Source organism: Argiope bruennichi, chromosome X2 (genome assembly GCF_947563725.1).
Source record: "Argiope bruennichi chromosome X2, qqArgBrue1.1, whole genome shotgun sequence".
NCBI lineage: Eukaryota > Metazoa > Arthropoda > Arachnida > Araneae > Araneidae > Argiope > Argiope bruennichi.
The window spans coordinates 71,397,712-71,419,472 of NC_079163.1; the positions used below are offsets into that span (position 1 = coordinate 71,397,712).

The following is a 21,761-nucleotide window of genomic DNA, read 5'->3' on the forward strand; positions in this document are numbered from 1 at the left end:
AAAGCCTAAAGATATTATATTTTAAGTTTATCAATGCCAGTTGGTAGTGGGGAAACAAATACCTTCTGTTTGATGTTGCCCCAATAAAAAATAAGTAAAAAAAAAAGTATTGCCATATGTGCATATCTGCATTCTTTTAACGCTTCACATTAAAAATGCGTGGGGAAAAAAAAAGTGGAATGAGTAATCGTATGGCTGCAGCATCCTTTGTATTTCTGGAGGAGTTCTCATTGAACATTTATAACTGTGCTGAATTTAAGCTTTTAATTGTTATTTTTGATTTCTGATGAACAACAAGACTGTACTTTTTTTTTTTTTTTGATTAGCCTACAAAGTTAGGATATTCATTTATAATCACTTTGTAAAATTTCCTTTATTAGTGTGATGATTGGGTTCATATTTTGTTTACTTTAATAAGAAATGCGTAGATTTTGTTCTTTACCAGTTTAATTCTTTTTTTTTTTTTTTTATGTACCTCGAATAAAAGTCTTTTAATGGCACTCTTCCATTATTTTTCAAAACTACAATTTCAATTCTTTTTTTACATATTTTGAATAAAAGTTTTTTAAGGGCATTCTTTCATTATTTTTTCAAAATACCATTTTTATATTTGGGGAATGAATGTCTTTTAAATCATTTAATTTATAATGATCTGTTTTTTTAAAAATTCAGTGCTTAAATAGTGTTTGTTATTCTTCAGAATGCCTAGATGTTACATACAATGCCTAGAGAAAGTATATATTTCTTATATTTCATACTTTTCTTAAAAATGACAGGTATTCTATAGAATGCAGCTTTTCATACATTGCTGATAACATATAAAATAGTTTGTTCTGACTGACAGAGCAACGTATATTCTTTAGGAACATATAAGTTAGTAACATTATATTTGATAGAAAATTGATTCTTGCATATTAATGCCCCACTAAGAATGGATTTTATAAAATTTTAATGAGAAGTTAAATAAAAAAATATTATTTATGAAATTATACAATTTTGCTTTTGGTTATATAAGTTTGAAGAAAAGTACTTATAAGTTCCAAGGAAACAGAAGTGAAGGAACTGTTGTTGTGGTTGAAGAGTTACCACAGATAATTATTTTATAGTTACATTATCAGGGTTGCTATGCCACCGGAAGAACAGGGAAAACCAGGAAAACATAAGGAATTGTCTAAAAAAGCCGGGGAAATGCAGGGAAATTTGAAATTTTTAAGAGGTTTAATGGCAGTGAAAAAAAAAACTTTAAAATATGTTTTGCTTTTATTTTTGAGTTGATGAGCTGCTACTGAGAACTGCTTATTTTTATTTGGAGACATTACTCTCTTTGCCTTCATTTTGTAGTCTAATAAGTTTACTTAATATATCTTAATTTTCTCAGTTCTAAAAATTTATTATTTCCTATATTATTTATAATAAGGCTTATATAATACTGAGTTAACAGTTCTGTTCTGTATTCATTAAAAATGATCATGGATTATCTTATTGTTTTGCTTGCTTCTTTCTCCCATTTAGAAGTTATGTAATTACCTCAATTATTTATTTCAGGAATGAAATATTGTTTACAAAAGTATATATTATATGTAATTATTAAAATCTTAACCATAAAAATGCATTAATTAAAATAGTATATGGTATTCTAAATATACTCATTAATTTCTTCATATTTTATAGCATGGTTTCATTATAAAATTGCACAGAAGTTTTGGAATGGAAGTTAACATTTTTATTTAATAAATATGGACGAGCAATTATACGTATACATTTTTAAGAGAGTTATATTTTGGTCAAAAACAAATTAATTGTACATCTATATTCTTCATGTGTATAAAGATATATTATTTTTTTATTTTGCAAAGCATAATCATAGAAAACTATCATTTGGAAACACCCACAGAGGTAATCGAATAACCTATTACACAAATAAACAAACAGCTAATATGCAACTTACTTTAAGACTGAACTTGTAACTGGATGCTATTCTAATATACATTTATCTGAAATGGCACCCTCAAAGACATTTTACTGATCACTTAATGCTGGGGAAATGCATGGTTGCATCAGATGTTATGAGAGATTGATTTTCTTCCAAAGATCCATCTATCTTTGTTTTTTGAAAACAGTGGATCAGCTTTATAGTCCCATACAGTGGCTGATGCATTTGTCATATATGTTGATTTTTTTTTCTGTGGCTATCTGAAATCTTTGGTATATTAAATCTCTTTAGACCATCTTCAAGATTATATTGCATATATCTATCTCTGTTACTGCTATGAGAAATACAAATAGCATTTGCAATTCTGTATGAAGACCAAGTAAGGCACATGTTATTGCTCATAAGTGTAATTTTGAATATCATCTGTGACATCTGCATTTCATGCATATGCTATTTATTTATTAACAAAATGTTCTATATCTTACCCTTCCATTTCTCTTGCTTTTCTTAATAGCACATGTTAGTATTTTTAATTTTCAATCCTATATTGTTTTGTAAATCTGGCTTGTCTTTGAGTAAATTCCCGTTTGGAAAAAATTCTCTTGGTGTATTGAAACACATTTATAATGTTAAAAAGATAGAAGTATCTCTTTGATAGTACATAAAATGAGCAAATAGTATATTACTTAGCAAAGTTTTTTTGTGAAAAATATTTATTCAATTGTCGACTATTTTCCTGTAAATTTCTGTAGTTTGTTATCATAGAAGGAATATTTTTCTCACTTTCTTATTTAATTTTTTTCTGCTTTTGTTCTTTTCATATTTTTAGCATATGATTTAGTTGCTTTTCCATTTTAAAGTGTATTAATGATTAAATTAAAGAGAATTTTGTATCGATATTTTAAAAGAATCTATTTCATATAGCAGAATTTATTTGAAATATTTTTATATTGATTTTAAATTTAACTATAAATATATATGGGCTAGATATAATATACTATTTATTAAGTATGCTTTCCTTTTTTAAAATGTAATTTGCAAATTTTGTGTAGTTATAACATGGTTTTAAAATTTTTATGCAATGCAGCATCACTTTTAAAAAGTAGTAAAAATAGAAGTAAAGACTATTGTATTTTTTAGATTTTTTTAAAATTTAATTTTAACTTTTTTATGTTTTGTTTATTACAGTTTTTATTCTCTCATTGGTTGTAAAATGCAGAAGATTTTTATTTTCTTAAAATAGTGACATACTTATTAATATGCATAGATAGTAGATTTCCACTTAATTTTACATTTCTGGTTTATAAAAATTTTGAATTTTGTTTGTGTTTATGCATTATTTAGAAATTTTCAATTCTTCTTAAATGTCAAAAGATCTATATAATTTTGTTTGTAGTCTTTAAATTATTATTGTTATTATTATTTTGTCTATGACTAATTGTTAATTGTTTTTGATTATTTTAATAAAATTTAAAGTTTGAAACTGCTTTATTTTATTGTTTTTTTATTTGAAAAGCTGAATTGAGCATCTACATAATTTTCTAAAAATATATTGACCATGGTGATTTAAAATTGTCTTGTATATGTATGTATAATAATATGGTTCATGGTAATTTAGTACAATAAGCCTTCAATTTAATTGACTTTATATAAAGAACTGAACGTTTAACATGTAAATTGATACTAATGTAGCAAATTCAATTAATAATTATATTAAAATAAATTATTGATATTAAAATTTTCACCTTTCTATTGTGTAATTGTAGGGAATTTTAATTGATATGATGTTAAATATTTTACAGTGTACAGCACAATTTCAAGTGCAATATTCTATTCTATATACTGTTCATGGCTTAATTTGTTAATTGACATACTTTCAATTTTGCAAGTGTGGGCAAATATATTAGTTCATTAAATCATGGATTGTTCTTTAATTTTATTTTATATTAGAAAGCACAGTGAAGCCTTAGTCTATCCAGATTGAGGCTGACACAAATTTGAGACAATTTAAAAAAAAAAAAAAATTCTGATATAAGGCATTTGATAAGTTATGAAAGTAGCATCACAAGCAAATACATTTATTGAATTGTATTTATACTAGAAGAACTTTTTATTTGCAAGATTCAAATAAACAAAATATGATATTCAATTTTTTTTAGTAGTCTGTAATGATCTGGGCTAAAATGCAACATGGCAGAAAGCAAGTGGATATTAAAGTTATATAGCAACTCTTATATTTTCTTATCTTTTATTAGATTTTTGGAATTTGATTGATATGATGCTCCAAAATGTTGATATTTATATATAAAATTCTTTAAATTTGAGCACTGTTACGAAATTCTTAAGATGCCAAAACTCACCTCATGGTAAAAATAGGTATAACATTTATACCACCACACCATAGTTATGTTTCTAAATCTAACTTTAGTTGGAATAAAAACGATATTGTTGCATTAATTTAACAAATATTATATAAAATTAATACTTAGATAAGCTAAAATTAGAAATTTGACTCATTTTGGTAGAAATTGTGTTAAAATGCTTGTGTGAATAAGTGCTGTTTTGACAGATTATCGTTAAAGTGAATTAAAGATATTAGAGTTTTTAAAGACAAAAAATTTTGAAGTTTCAAAAAAAGATTGTTACTTCTTAAATAAAATCTTATTTTATTATTATTTTGGGGGTGTTTCTGTACATTTTTATATTTATATTTTGAAGTAGATATTAATTATTAAATGAAAATGGTTTTCTCTTTTTTTTAATTGCTAATTGGGCGTTTTCGTTTGAAGCGCATTTTTTTCTGTTTTGTAATATAAATAAATCTTTTAAAAAATTATTGTTTTATTGGATTTTGCTATGTTCTCAATAATATACATTTTTCTCTTAGATATAATGTTATCTCTTCAGTTGTATTTTTTAGGTTTTTCTCTAGCATTAAAACTAATCTATAGACATGCACTATGGCATAAGTTATTAAATTGACATTTGTTTCAATAAGTGCATTAAGTTGATGTAATTCTATCATATTTAAACTGAATTCAATAAAGCTTGCTTAAATAAACACAAATATTTCTACATCTAACTGATATATCTGTATGGACATTAAAACACATAACAATATCTATCTATCTATCTATCTATCTATCTATATATATATATATATATATATATATATATATATATATATGATAACTTTGATCTGAGTACATCAACAAATTCTGGAAGAACACGAATGAAACTTTAAAATCAGATGATTGACATTTTCTATCAAGAACAGTCAATAAATAAAAACATTTGTATTGTTTAGTTTTTTTTTAAATCTAAATTTGATTTTATTTCTTTATTGTAATTTTAGTTCAGTTAATTGTTTTGCTGAATTTACACAATCACTTGCATTTTTTTTTTGTAGGATACATCATCTGAAACTGAACAAGATTGTAATGATGGTGAAGATAATGCATCAAGCGTAAGAAGACCTATGAATGCATTCTTTATTTTTTGCAAGCGTCATAGAGATATTGTGCGAGAAAAATACCCTTATCTGGAAAACCGTTGTATCACCAAGATTTTGGGAGAATGGTGGGCCAACTTGGAACCATCCGAAAAAGCATCATATACTGCCTTGGCAAAACAGGTTGTTTTACGAGGTTAATCACCTACGTTTGCTAGTGGTAAAGTTATTTCCAATAGTTCGTTTATCATCATCTTAAAGCATGCTACAGTTAATATTCCAAATAATTGTTCTGGAAATAATAAAATTTATCTTGGATCCTAAATGTTAAATATAGTACTGTTAATAGTTAAAAATAGCTTATGTTCATTAAAAAGAATTGCTAAAGATGCATCATATTGCATACTATATATATGTGTGTGTGTGTGGAAAGGCAACGACCAGCATTAATATGTGAAATATATTTATTAAGATTACAAGGACAAAACATTACTAAACTAATATAAAACACATAAAAAGATACATGAGTGTGTGGTACGTCTTACCGTCTCACTATCAAGCTCTCAATTGGCAACGTAAACACGAACTACAACTTGATTAGCATAAGGCGAAGAACATGGTTTAACCATTCGTCTATCTGCTTATTTACTATATCACGTTCGGCAAAGGGTAAACGTCGGGGAGTGTGGAAAATTGGCTAATCGTCAGTAAGCTTTATATCAAGTTCGATGTTCGTGGTTTTACTTTTTTTTTAGGTCTATAGGCTAAAAAAAGCTGCTCAACGTCATTGCGAGTTTGTTTAGAAATATTCGGACCTATATCAAACGTGGGAGTATCGGCAGAAATGGTCATTATAAAACTGTCAGATCATCAGACTTAGAAATTTTGGAAAATACAACACCGTCAGGTTTAATTGTCAAATTTGCCTGATTTATTACGTCACAACGTATTATTAAATCATAAGTAGTACAATTATTAGGTACAACAGAAATTAAAACAGAAAAATTTTATCTATCAATAATAATTTCAGATTCATAGGAACCTATTATTTTAACCGGTGAAAACCGTATCCAGTTAGTGTTGTCTTGTTATTCGTCAACGGCGGCGATCCTGGTTTAATCCATGTAAAATGTTTGAGAAGCGTCGAAAAACTATTAGTATCGACTAATCCGGAATGTATATTATTAAAAATAACAACCTTTTTACGCATATTCGACGGAGAAGACAATAAATGTACAGTGTTGACATTATCATGTGGGGTAGAACTGTCATTCCGAATAGTACGATGACAATCGGAAGATTTATGTCCGAAAAGATTACAAGAAAGACATTTAAGACCACGACAATGATTAGGGCAAAATTTTGAGATTTGTCCAAAATCGTTACAGTTAAATACTGCATCTTACTGTTAGTCGGATTACTAAGATTCGATTTTGATTCTCCTTGTTGGACAGAAATTTTATGAGTTGTACCACGTCGTTGGCCATCATTAGCATATCTAGAATGGAACGTCTTTGAATTATTTGCATTCATTGCACTTCCGACATTTCGAAAATATGTAATTTTTCTTTAAACTCGGAATACCATTTTTTACCGTTAAGAATAATTTTATCAGAAGGGGAACCCTGTATCCCATTTATTGTGTATTGAATAACGGAACATTCATCAATAACGGTTTCAGACTGATTCGCAATTTCACGCATGGCAATAAAATACTGCATAAAAGTTTCATTCGAGCGCATTTTACGTCTTTTTAGTTTATGTACTTGAATAGAAGTACTTTATGGGAAAACTCATTAATCGATGCACTTTTAAAAGCCTGATAAGAATTTAGATTTCTCTGAGAAAAGAAAAAAAAAAAAAAAAAAAGATTTAGCTGCACCGGAAATTAATCTCTTTGTAAAGATAAATTTTATTATTCGCTTAGAGACGGAAAGAGCAAAAAATTCTCTTCAACATCACAAAAAAAAAAAAAAAAAATTAATAGAATAGGAATCATTTCCTGTGAAGTTTCTACAACTGCCACAGAGATCGCGTGATAAAAAGCAAAATTGAAGGTTTATTTCATTCATCGTTTGGTTATTGAAAGGGTTATTTTTGAGTGATTCCCTTTTGGGGCAAGTAATTAATGCCTGAACTGTTATTTATGTATGCTTCGTCTGAAGTAGCGGGGAGGGGGAAAGAAGAATTATTACCCTCATTACTAGATGAACTTTCTGTTTCGGTTTGCGAAATCTTTTGAGGAGATAAAAGTTCTTCTGTTTCTGATAAAAAACTGATATCTAGCGGGTTCTGAAATTCAGTTAAATTGGTTAGAGTTTTAAAAATATTTTCACACAAAGCATCTTTGTCGCTCACAGTTACTTCTAAGTGTAATAAATTTGAAACGGAGATCAAATCCGAAAAAGAAAAATTCTTTAACAATTCTTGTCTACGTTTCTCTATATCTAAATTTTCAAACTTTTTCATTCTTTTTCGGGAGGAATGCTCAAAATTATTGTAACCTAGCACAGAGTTAAGCAATTTTACTGAATTAGATTTAGCATATTTAAGGGAGTTAGCAATTAATTGAATATCGCCTAATTTTAAATACATATTAATGAATTAAAACAGAACCAATACACATTCAATAGAGATTAAAATTTAATTTGAGAATGAAATAAAATAACGGCTATAAATTACAAAGTTAACAAGCATCGAGTTTATTTAGAGGGAAAAAATGTGGGAAAAATTCACTCCTAAATAAGTCACACATTTCCAAATAATTCAATTTCTTCTTGAATTTAGAAATGTCGAACAGGATGATGTTCTTTTTTTTAAAGCAGCCAGTATGTTATCATAGTTGCACAAGAACACGAACCTGGAAAGTTTCACTTTCCAGGTTCAATTACTTCGTGTTCTTCAATTACTTACCAGGTTCAATTACCTTCATATCCATCAAAAACGTGCACTAACGTTCATTCATCAGTCCAGTAAATCATCCACAGCAAAAATGTACTTTTATGAAAATTTTTAACATCAATTTAACGTCTTAAATAAACTGTGCTAAAGTCCGCAGAATTTCGCCGATTTGGCGGGATTTGCTAGGGATATTCACGAAAAGGTCGAGCCGCCAAAAATGTGGGGAAAGGCCACGACCAACATTAATATATGAAATATATTTATTGAGATTACAAGGACAAAACATTACTAAACTAACATAAAACACATAAAGAGGTACATGAGCGTGAACGGTACGTTTTGTCGTCTCCTGTCAAATTCTCGTCTGCCAATTTTGGTGGGAAAGCATCATGTGATCAATGACGTAACATGGCGCTGTACAGGATGAGATCTGTTAGCAGCTCACACACACACACACACATATACACATCATTATATATATATTGTAATATTGCTGAATCTTGCTAATATTGAACTGCTTATTGCAAGATTCTTTAGAAATTCTTTTGTAGTTCCTTCAAATGAATGCAAGTTTTCTGATGCATTCATACATTTTAGGTGATGCTTTATGTATGAAGAATGATTAATATGAAATGCCTTTTTCAGTACATTTTTGGAAAATATGTATTGAAGAAAATGAAAATGACTTATTGGAAAAAATGGGTTCCTGAAAAATATGAAAACTACCTTATTTTTATTATTTGTTTAGAATATGTTGTTATACCATGTACTTACAATCTGTCACTTGTGGAGGGAGGCATAAATAATGTTGCTGGTTCCTAGGATTAAGATAATTTAATTAATAGTAAAAAGTCACAGATTCATGTATGAATAGAAGTATACATATATAACTCAGTTACAACAGGGCATTAATTAAAACCATAAGCAAATCATTGATTGCACTAAGCTCACAAGACTTTACTGTATTCAATTGCTGACTTTGAATTCTCATGAATAGATGGGTGAGGAAAGGGGGAAAAAAAAGAATGATCAGGGATGACCAGTTTAATAAAAATTGTAAATATTGAATTAGCTATATTAAGATATATTTTAGATCAAAACTTTTTAAAGTTATACTTTCAGAAATGATTTTTTTTCAAGTGATCGAGATAATGCAATGCATAATTAGTCATAGTACTAAAAAAAGTATTTTTTTTTTCAAAATTGCTGGACATTTTTTGTAAGCAATATTATTCTTCAGTTTTTCCTTATTAATACAGTTTGGTTGATCAACCTTAGGTCAGAATCTGTTGAATTAAAAAGTTTTTTCATTAGTTTTTTTTTCTTGATAATATCAATAATATTTTAAAAATGAATTATAGAATTTTATTTGTTGAGTAGCCAGAAATTTTTGTCCTCTTCATTTTTATGATTAATAAAGTTCAGTTGCAAGTTTGCCTTTCTTATTTTTTTAATTTCCCTTTTTTTTCCCCCTTAAATTCTTAATTTTGAAGTTGATTTTCATTTTATTGTATACATTATTGATTTTTTTACAAAAAAAAAAAAACTTCAATATTATATGCATTATATGATGACTAATATTAATATTTTTACTGTTTAGAAATATTTAAATAACAGAAACTTTTGCAAAGAATTAAAAAAAAAAAAAAGACCAGAAGAATTGAAATAGTTCTGAAACTTAATGCATGCTGTTTGAGATAAATATAGCTTTTGCATTTGGTTACTTTATTCATTATTGCTGTAGTTATTTATTGGTTGTGTTTTTATCTATCAGTTAATTCCTGGTATAGTTTATATTTCCTGTTATTTAATTTGCATTTAGGGTAAATGTTTAATAAACTACATAAGGCATTTTGTCGATTAATGAAGATATTGTAGATTTTGTAGATTTTTTGAAACATACTATAACTAATTTTATGATAGTTACCATATATTTTTAAATTCTGTAGCATTTGAGTTTGCTGATAAAATACTTTCAACGTCTTACAAATAATTGGATAACAATTATTTATTATAAATTATTTTATATACAATTTTTATTTTATGCCTTGTTTTGGTATTTGTTTTAAATGGGATATTTATTTCCCTCAGTACAAGGAGGCTTTTATGAAAGCACATCCAGATTTTAAATGGTATAAATTGCCTCCACCTCCTGCCAGAACTCTTTTTACCAGACCATCTAATAGTAGGGGTTACATGCAAAATGAAAGGAATGGTCACAAAGCAGATACTTGTGGTATTTCTCTGGGAAAATTAGTAGGTTTGTAAAATTTTGTATTTTTATTCTTTATTATTTCCTCTTCTTTCTTTGATATTAAAATTCAAGTATGGAATTTAGATAATTCCAGCTATCATACAAGAAAATGTTTTAATATTTTTTCATCATGTACAGAAAATTTAAAACGAAGTTTTCTATCACTTGTGTGAATAAAATGCGCATTTTCAAATTTCAAATGAGGTTCATTGTTTTTCATATATATATGTAATAACATTCTCATTTTTTTTAACTGTAGAGAATTAATTAAAATGAGTATAATTATTTCATGTATAAAAAATTGTTTTAGTGAGATCTTTCATACTCATGTATAATATGTTTTAAGTTTTAAATAAATAGAGTAAGAAATTTAATTGTAAAAATTTTGAAAATTTATTTATGCAGTTGACTCAAATGATAAAGAATTAACTTGCTGATAAATTCCTAGGTAAGGTATTTCTCATTGTCTTATAATTTTTCTTTTGATGTAATAGATGTTAATTTTGAATGATATGGCCCTTTCAGGTTTATATCAGATTTTAACTTTTGCTTTATAATGAAGTTTTAATCCAATTATTATTGTCAGTCATTTTGCTGTCTTCAAGCATGCCTAGTCACCACTCCTTATTATAATTATTAATAATTTGTTGTTATTAAAGTTGCACTCTCCGGATTCCCTTAATTCCCCTAAATATTTAAAATCAAATAAATTCTTCTGACCATTTCAACTTTCATGTATCACTAACTTGTGTGGAATATATATATAATATAAACCTGATATTTCCCATCATACTTTTTAATTCTTTCTAGCATGCCGTTTTGAAGAGCTTGCATTGGGAATAATACTTTATTTCCCAAACTAGCTTTAGGTATTTCGAAATTTTTTTTTAAAAAAAATATTCTTTGGTGTTTTCTACTTTCTCTTACTCTGATTTTTTTAAAACCTTTTCTACAATAATTATGTTTTCATCCTGACTGGTAATTGAATAATTGTTATTAATGCTAACATCACCCTCCAAACAATAATTATAATTAATGTAATCATAAAGAGGACATTTTAATTTTCTTATTGTTTCCCCAGTTTTCTCAAATGAATTTTTCTGTGTTGGATTATTAATAAGTTAGTTTGTTCTGTTCTGTTCTTTTCATATTACACGTTGTGTATGTTTACTGAGTGCTTTCTATCTTTATTAGATGATGAGCAGCTCGGGGGATTAAGTTCTCTTATTAATACAGCTGCAGCTGGGCCACCAGTTTCTTCTACAGACTGTAGTAGTTCACAAACTTCTCCAATGGCTCAGAAAGGAGTCGAAAATCTTTTAAAACCGCCTAAAAAGAGATATCTAATCAATGGGGAATTCCAGTCTGGTTCAGATGCGCCTTCCGTTGATAACCGTGATTTTCAAACTCGAGATGCATGTTCTGCCTTGCTAGAATTTGCGGAGGTAAGCTTGTTGAGGTTTTGTTATTCTAATCTAATATGGGAGCTTACTTTAACACTTTTAGGTGTATTCGTTTCTGGTAAAAAAGCAAATTACAGATTAATCATTGGAAACATTTTAGTATTTTCTGCATGTTGTAGAAATGGAAACGGGAAGTTTTATTAGAAATATATTATAGAATTTAAAGAGTTGCTGAAATTCTTGTTTAGGTGTAGACTTGTGTATGTCAAAAAGAGTTACATTTTCCATTTTTATGATGTCATAGGAGCTGAAAGTTTTTTTGCTTGAGGAAATCATTCTGTACTTGGAAGTAAATTACACTTTATTAGTTAGTGATGATTATTAAGATTGCTTTAAAATCCTGGAGTCATATAATTGTGGATTAAATTGTATTATGCTGTAGCTATGTAAATTTATTTGCATAAAAATATGTATATGATTGGCAAAGGTGTCAGTTTTTTAGACGATTGAAAGACAATGTTAACTATGAGAAATGAAAGTGTTTGAAATTGTAGTATATGGTTATCAGTTGTAATGAGTGCTTTTTTCCTTTAATTCAATGGAGGATGAGGGTTTAGTTGTTACTTAGGTAAATCATAATTTAATCCTTTTGCTAAAATTATGTATTATTTCAGATTATGATTAAGTTTATATAGTCCTTAGATATAAGGTTTTGAATATTTAAGATACGCATTATTCTCCTATGTAAGAGTAGAATTCAGTTTGTAGTTTTTGTAAAACTACAAACTGTAGTTTTACAACTCAGTACTGTAGTTTTTGTAAATGCTAGTAACTACATTTTGTATTACTTCAATAATAAGAATTTATTTTTTACTGGTAAAAAAGGAACATTATTGCTGTTTTGTTGTTATATATGTAATGCTTCCCAAACAATAGCTTTACTGATTATGGATAACTGTCCATTAAGGTGAAAAAAATTCATTATATTGAAACGATTAAAAATCTAGCTACTTTCATAAAATATCTTTTTTTTTATTGGTAGTCATCTTTCTATTAATATACATAATTCTATTTGGTATGTAATTGAAAAATAATTAACGAATTAGAAGCAATAATTCTTTTCTATCCTAATTTAGTAAAACTCATATTTTCTGAAGTTCCAAAAATTGATTTAAAAAATTTTAGAATTTTCATTAATATTAGATTTTTGAGATTATCTTTTTTATTGATATTTTAATGTCTGATATATATATGAAACTATGCAGTTGTATTTTATTATAAATTTATGCCTTAACACCCAATTTATTTTTTCAGCTGTGTACGAGCAATGCAGCATTAGAAAAAAACTGTACTTCCTCAGATTCATCTGGAGTGAATAATTCCATTTTGTACTCTCCAACACTATTGGATAATAACAAATTTTCTTCTCTCCATAATAATTCATCCACCCTTTCTGTGCATGGTTTGACAATTATGCCTAGTTTGCAAAATACTGAAGAGAACTTACAAAATGTACTATTTAATTCATCAGATAATTCATCTGATAATTTAAATCATCAAACTGAAGACTTGCAACAGGACCAACCCCTTGATTTGTGCAAAAATAAAGATAAGGTGGATTTGTGTAGAGAAAATAGTAAAACTATCACTACAAGTCATCAACAACTTATTGATCATTTTGTTGATAAGTTTTTATGTGATACTCCTGTACCTCCAAATAAATTTTATAAATCCGAAATTATAGATCCAGCATTTTATAAATTGTTATCAGAGAAAAATATATGTGTTCCATCTTCTTCAAAAGAGGATAAAATTAGTCATTCTGCATTTACTTTATCAGTTGCCATTGAATCGGCTGTTGATAAAGCATATAGCAAAGATAGTTCAAAGTCAAGTTCCAAAATTCCAGAATCAAATGTTGTTCTTGACTGTGTCTCTAATGAGAGTAACGAATTTAGTATACGTTTCAAAGTTGAAGATGATAAAAAGAAAAATATAAATCATCAAAAAAATGAACCTGAAAACATTGCCAAACTTGGTGAACAAACCTTATTTAAGCATAGACATAAAAAATATTCAGCTGAGTCTATCTCTGTAAATAGAGTCAAAAGTCCAACAGCTATTAAAAGCCAAACTTCAAAGCAAACATCAGATGCTAATGTATCTGAAAATAGTAGTAGCAAATTCTTTTGTAAATTAATTTCGCCTCCCAAAAAATCAAGTGTTTGGTGTAATATTTTTATGAATGAACAACTCTCTAAAAACAGTATTGATACTAGTTCTCATATCTCAGACAGCTTAGAATCTGTCTTCCCTTCACCGGCAAGAAGGAGTTCTCAGAGGACTTGCAAAGGGAGGCGCTATCAAGCACTTATAACAGAAGGATTGCTGCAATCTCATAAAGAACGTAAGCAAGGTAATACAAAACGAACTGTTCCATCTGTGAATAAGTCTAAAAATAAGTTAGTCACTGAAAATTCAATTTTTCCATCCTTAAAAAAGAAGAAAAAGAAAGAATCATTGAATAAAAGCAAATTCTCTGCAGAAAGTTACGCCCTAGATAAAAGGTAAAGCAAATTATTTATATTTTTTTATTGTGTTTAGAAAGTTGTCTTATAGGAAGGAAGTACTTATTTTTAACAAAATTTCCTGCTAAATTACTAGACTTAAAAAAAAAAAAAAAAAAAAAAAAATGCTGTAAAAATTCTTATTTTGGTTTCCATTTTCTTTTTCAGTGTATTTAATCTGGAAGAAAAGATAGCTTCTCTTCCTAAGTGTAATTTTGATCACCTAAGTAGGAAGAAGCAAATCATATTAGAATCTAGCTCAAATAGTATTAATTCTGAGAATGCCAATGATTTTCCTGCTACCTCAACTGCCAACCACTCTTGCACATCAGATATCATTGAAAGCCCACATTTCTCTTCTAGTGGAAGGTATAAAACAGGGTCTGTGTTTGAAATAACTTTATTTTATATTGTTCACTTTAAATAGAATATTATTTTGCCAGTAAAGTTTTCATTAATTGAAAGTTTATGAAATATCCTTAAATCGAAGTTTTTGAAATGAATATCTGTAAATAAACAGTTTTATAAATTATAAATTTATTTTTTAAAGATTTAAAAAAAAAAATGTTTAACATTTTTGAAAGGATTTAGAGTTTTTTTTTCTTTAAACTATAAAACTATTCCAGGTGGGGGGAAAAATTAATGTATGGGATAAAAATTTCTAAGCCAGTGTTCATATTCTTTAGAATCCCTCTGTTGCTGCTGATATAAAACGAATGAAACCTTTAAAATAATCATCTTGCAAGAAATGAAATATTTTTAATATCCTTTTTATGTGCTTATGTCTTCTAAACATTAAACTTGAAGAAGTCTGATAATTTGTAATAATTTTTACATTAATTTCATTAAGCAGTCACATTATAATAATGTCTGAAAAGATTTAATGAAAACACCAAGTTTTAAATGGTAGCTTTTTAAATGTAAAAATAGAACGTAAGTGCTGGCGCATAACATATAAAAACTGTGTCCTTTTCAAAAACTTTATGAAATGTTGCAACATAATAAATTAAACAGTGTTTTACGGTATAAAAAGTTTGATAAGAATACTTGATAGCAATTAATAAAAATGTTATAAGTTACGAAAAATGATTAAAATAAGTTCAGTTGCTCGTAAGGATATATGTAACAAATTGCTATCTACGAATAAGGCACAGTTGTTTAGTTTTAGTGCTTTTTTTTAGTTCTTTTTTAATTATTTTACAATATTTAGATAGTTTATTTGGATGTCCCAATCTTTGAAATTGGTTTCCTGTTTTTGTTTTCATATGTTCGCCATTTGCGTTTCTAAAATCGTTAGGAATACAGCTTTTTTAATGTTTTTGTTCTTGCCTTGAAAAGGATTTTGAAGGGTTTGGCTGCTGTATGTATTTTAAAGGTGGAGTAGAAGTTGATGAGAAAAGAGTTTAAAATCTTTTGTGGGGGATTTTTGTAATTTAATCAATTTCAACTTCTTCCTTTTGTTAGAAATTTATGTTGAAGAAATTCATGTGTGTTCTGTCAGAGGTCAAAACTTTGTTATTTTTCTATTGACTCATGTGTTTCAGTTGAATTTAATTTGGTTTTGGAATGTTTTTGCATATTGATTGATGTAACATAATTCGTACCGAGATTGCTTTTTTTTTTTTTAACTTACATATATGAAGGGGAGCATGGCTTTGTATTTGGTAACTAGACATTTGCCATATTAAAGTTCAAGTATTCTTATCAAACTTTTTATACCGTAAAACACTGTTTAATTTATTATGTTGCAACATTTCATAAAGTTTTTGAAAAGGATAAAATGTATGATATCCTTTTCTAAATCACAGAAAATTTAAAGTGAAAATTTACTTGAATAAGGAATTTCATATCTACTTCCATAATTAAATTATATAAGTTTTTTTTACAAAATGCTATATTTTCCAAAGATGTTTTTTAGGTCGCATAATTTTGATTCTAGTTTTATTTTCAAAAGGAAGTTTTGGAAAAGAAATTCGTGAACATTTTTTTGCAGTGCTTAATTTTTGTGATTAAATGGGCAATTCCTGCAACTTCTGAATCTCTTGTAGAAACTATTCTCTTAAGAATTAGGCAAGAGCCTTTATTAAAAGAATTTTTGATGCAGTAGTAAGATTTTACTGTTTATTTGTAGAATGGATCTCTTCTTAAAGCATGTAATTTAATGTTCCCAGGGGTGTTTGTGCTCCGGGGAAACTCCGGAATTCCGGGGATTTTGAACTTCGATACCCGGAAATTCCGGGGATCGTCGTTCAAAAGGAAGTAGGAATAATAATGAATTATTTATTTTGATCTGGGTAATTTTGTTTGCTTTGAAAGCAGAAAACGCAAGGTCAGTGTGTGTGGTGAAAACTTTTCCTTTCTTTCTCCAAAGGCAGTGATAATGCGTGAAAAGGGGGAAAAAACTTCTTTTTTGTTCTTTCCTTATTGCGAGTTATGACTCATTCCCCCGGTTCTCGGACATTCTCTTCTGGATTCTTTTCGGCAAGTAGGCGCGGTAGAAAAAAAAGGGAGAGACTTCGTTCGACCAGATGTGCGATCACGTGACCTGGGTTCAAAGGTCTTAATTTTGCAAAAAAAGTAATTAATTGAACTTTTATAATTAGGTCATTCAATACTTCATAATCGTAATTTTTCATTTCTCCCCCCCCCCCTTCTCGAAACTCCAAAATGTCGGTAGTAAGTCCGTAAAAGTTTCAGGGGATTTTTTGGGGTCCCACAAACACCCCTGTGTTCCTTCAGTATAGTTTTTTTTTTGTTGTTGTTTTTGATCTGTATTTATAAACTCCTTGTGTGCCAACAAGTATACCACAAGACTTACAGATGTAAGTCAGTACCCAATTGACAGTAAAATAATTTCAAATATAAGGTCGCAGGCACAAATGCAAAATTCAGTATAGTTTCTCCTTGTAAGATATAATCAGTGAACAAATTCACTTCATTGATGATTTGGTAATAAATAAAAATAAAATATTTAACTTTAACTATTATGGTTCAAGTTTTTTAATTTATTAATGAATTCACTTAATGATATTCTGAAATCATTAAGTGACTCATTTAACGATTTGAATTTTGCATAGAAGCAGTTCTAAAGCTTTTAATGGTCACAGAATTTACCATGTTTCCTAGCATTAATCTTTTCTTAAAACGAATATTTCTTCCTATAAAGATTTCCTGTCTAATAGTGCATAATCCGAAATTTTATTAACCGTATTGATATTTTTTAGGAATTTTGATCTAGAACAGCAAATTGCTTCTCTTCCCAAGTGTAATATTGACTCCCTAAGCATGAAAAAGAAAATGGAGTGAAGAGGTATACTTATAAATTATAATAGTATTTAAAGATACAATTTCCTTTACTTGTTCTTTTTTAATAAGTTAATTTGTTGTTAACATTAAAATTTTACTTTTTTTTCCACTTATGAATATTAAATAGAATTTATGTTGATCTTAGTTGCTAAGTTTACTGTGTTTATTTTATTTTTCAGGAAGTTTGTTTTCTTGAACTGTGATCAAAAGGCATAAAGTTTGTGGTTGTTTATTTACATCAGTTATTGTAGATGAATATTTCTACGAGTATAAATTTTGTATAGAAACTTACAGTAAAACCTTAAAATTGTGATATGTTAATATGTGTACCATTATTTAAATGCCACATATTATAGCAACTGTATTTTGTCATATTATTTTGTTAGTGAGATTTAAACACTGTTTTATTAATATTTATTGGTCCACTCTGAAATCAAACTTTTTATTTATTTCTTTGTTCCTAACTTTTTTTGTGAAAATCTTCTGTGTGAGAGTAATTTGAATTTTTTTTTCTATATATTTATGAGCATGAGGAGAAGAAAGAAAAGGAGAGAAATTTTTTTGTTTGCAAATGCTATTTTGTTTTTGCCGTTTTGTATTTCTTTTTTATGTGTATGAGTTGAATTGCCTAGTAGTAATTTGATATTTGGTTGAATTTTACTGAATTTTTAGAAGCTATTAAAACTAAATTTGAATGCATTTTTTGAAATTTTGCTGCATTTGAAAAAAAAATTATAGACAATTTTGATTGATTTATTTATTTTAGTTTCAGCAATTCAACTGATTGAGAGTTTATTATGTGTATTTATATTCTGTTTAAATTATTGCATGAGGTATTTCTTATCACCTTTAAAAATTTTTTTTTTCTGATCTTATTTATATGTTAATCAAATATTTAAGGTAATGTTGTATTATTTGAAAATTTTGCTAATTTTATTTGTTATTTGCTCTCTGATGTTTATGTTGAATTTCACAGATATTTGTGTTATATTTTTTGTGACTAATAATGCCTTGTATTTTTCAAAATTGACGTTCATAATAGTGAATCAAATCATTTAAAAATAAACTAGTATTCATGAAGGATGTAACTGGTTTCATGAAAATGCTTGATTGAGAATTCAATTTTATGTTGTGTATAACAATGATTCCTACATTTATTATAATGAATCATGATTGTTGATTTTGAAGAATACTTGTATGTTTGTTTTAAAAATTGTTTCGATTCTTGTCTAATATTGTTTATTTAAATTTTTAAGCATATATTTTTATGATTCTGTTTCAAAATTTAAACTTTTACTTTTGCATGCTGTGCAATAATTTAACTATAATAATGAGGTAATTTGCAATATAATGAGATATACAAAATCCGACAGTATTTTCTCTTGAAACAGTTTTTTCAAATGCATTCTTTCTTTTGTTATCTGTTAAATAGATTCTGATATTTTTGTAGTTGATATTATTGGATTTTTTTCTTTAATGTAATTAAAATTGTAAATGTTGGTGGTTAAAGAAATTAAGTCCAATTTGGCTAAATGTTTGCTGAAAATGTTTCTATTTAGGATTATTTTTTCTTCGATTTTCATAATTTTTTTTTCCAAGTTTGTTATTTTCTTACTGAATTGGAATAACCCAATTGTTTGAGAAGTTGGGATTTAGATACTTTTCACCAAACTTTATTTATTTAGCAAGATTAAATCTTGTTGATCTGTATATCAGGTAAATAGTTTTGGCTCATAGATTGGATTTCTGTAGTTTTTCGTCATTAGTGCATGAATAAAGTTTTTTCAGAATATTCAGTGTAGGGCATATATTATAATTCGTTAGTAAATGTCCGTATACATATGATGGGAAGTATGTTAAGAAAATCAGTTGAAATGATTTTCAGTTTTTCAGAAATGACGATTCACGCACGTCTTTTTAATGCATGGAACGTGATACGATTGAATTCTCAACTTACCGTGTCCTTACATGTAAATTCTATGGAAGGAAGATCTGATTATTCCAAGAGGAATTGATAAATTAACTCTTTACACAGGATACCAGTAAGATACTTGAGACATTTTTTGAATATTTTGAAGCATCAGTTTGAAAACCTATCTGCAAACAGTTTTTTTTTTTTTTTTTTTTAATTTTCTATGTGTTTTCTTGCCTTTGAAACCCTCTAAAATTGAAAATTGTCAGAACTTAATTAACATATATCACAAAAAAATGTAGTTGCTAAATAATTATTGTGTCGTAATTCGTTATAATTTCCAACACTCACGTCACAATTTTTATATAATGATTTTCCTGGAACTGATTCAGAACTTTGGCTGCGATTTTTAAAGAATCAGAATTTTGTTTTATTATTATTATTCTTGCAGTTAGCTTCTGAAATATTTATTTTATTCAATAACTGATGGAGAATGTTTAATAGAACTGATTTTATAGTATAGATTTTTATTGGTCTTTTAAAAACTAGATAAAAATATAGCTAACTTCTTATTAAAGGCTCTCTATTTGTCTTACTTTATCTGATTTTTTGAATTATCTTATTTCTTTTTTAAAAGAATTCTATTTAGAAAGTCTACGGATTTGCAAATATTGCTACATTTGTATGTTACTGATCTACTTAGCTCTTAAAGGTACATTCCTGATAGGATTTCTGCCTGTTGAAATGATTTCCATGTATAGCTTAAAAAAAGTGTACATATTTTCTCCTGTCATCATCTCTTAACAACTCAAAACTGTCCTTTATTTAGAAGAATATTATATGAACTCTGCTCATGTGACCTTATTAACACAATTATTAGAATAAATTTTGAATATATTTAAATCGAAAAGCTATATAAAATAGGGAGTATCAAAATCTTGATTGAGTTCGTAGATGAATCAATTACATAAAAGAGCTGAAAAAGATGGAGAGGTGTTGAAGAGGTTTCGTTTGCTTCTTTACGATTGAAATATATATAAATTCTTGTTAGGCGAATTATTGTCTCATAATGAGGAATTTTTTAAAAATTGATATCTACTATTTCTTTGGAGTATGAAAATTATTTTACAAATCTTAATTTCAACTTCTCTTTGATGTAATAGTTTGTTGGAAAGCATTCATTGATTGCATTCTCTTTAATCATTGTAGCTGAAATCTGTATGAAAAAAAAAAAAAAAAAATTAGAAGATCTAATAATTTAGATTGTGAAATGAAGTAAAAATTGCAAATGTGTCTAGGAAATATCAGATCTAATGTGATGTTCTTCAATTTTAGCAAACGATTATATGCTCAACAAAATTTTCTATTATTTAGATGATGATAATATATCATGGATTCTTTGAGCAGTTTGAAGGCAATCATGTATGGAATAAAAATATGACTATTCTTGAAGGATATTGTATTATCATCATTGTACAATGCAATGATTGAAAAAATTGTACTGAAAACGACTGTTTTTTAAGGGAAAAAAGTTTTCGTGTAATATTCCTGTTTATTCTTTTGAAATTTATGAAATAGTTTTACTAAGTAAAATATTTTTACTAAGTTTATATATAGTAAACCCTCAATTTAATGAATTTATCTAGGTTTAAGAGTGTATAAAATTGAAAATTCCTTAAGTTTCGAATTGTGTTATGAATAAAATTTATATTATATTTGAAATTTTGTAAAGTATATTAAGTAAATATAATTTTTTTTTGTATTTACTAAAAGAGCAAAAATATAAGTCAAGATTTGATTTTATTAATGTTTTGAGCTAATATTCTAATATGTTTGTTGCAAAGTGAAAATGTATTTCAATTAAAGATACGATATTGAATTTAATTAATTTTTCTGCTATGGTTTTTTAGCCTTTGCTCGTTATCAATTCTTTGCAATGCCATTAGCTAATTTCTGCCTGATATATTAATTGTTTGAGATAGTGAGCAGAACATTAGAGGATCGTAAGGATTGTAGAATCTCAGGTTCGAAAAC

General features: G+C 27.5%; 1 protein-coding gene across 4 annotated transcripts in view; it reads left to right on the forward strand.

The window, feature by feature from the left end:
• Window positions 1-18,638, forward strand: part of LOC129960134 (HMG box transcription factor BBX-like) — a 43,514-nt gene extending 24,876 nt beyond the window's left edge. For 2 of the 4 annotated variants that reach the window (XM_056073293.1, XM_056073292.1), the window contains exons 3-9: window positions 5,343-5,567; window positions 10,377-10,545; window positions 11,734-11,984; window positions 13,257-14,509; window positions 14,678-14,890; window positions 17,734-17,819; window positions 17,995-18,636. In XM_056073293.1, the coding sequence (XP_055929268.1) occupies window positions 5,343-5,567; window positions 10,377-10,545; window positions 11,734-11,984; window positions 13,257-14,509; window positions 14,678-14,890; window positions 17,734-17,815 (2,193 nt within the window). In that variant the 3' untranslated portion in view covers window positions 17,816-17,819; window positions 17,995-18,636. Of the gene's footprint in view, window positions 1-5,342; window positions 5,605-10,376; window positions 10,546-11,733; window positions 11,985-13,256; window positions 14,510-14,677; window positions 14,891-17,733; window positions 17,820-17,994 lie in introns of all 4 variants that reach the window. The other 2 variants (XM_056073294.1, XM_056073295.1) reach the window with 2 other exon arrangements.
• Window positions 18,639-21,761: the final 3,123 nt, after the last annotated feature.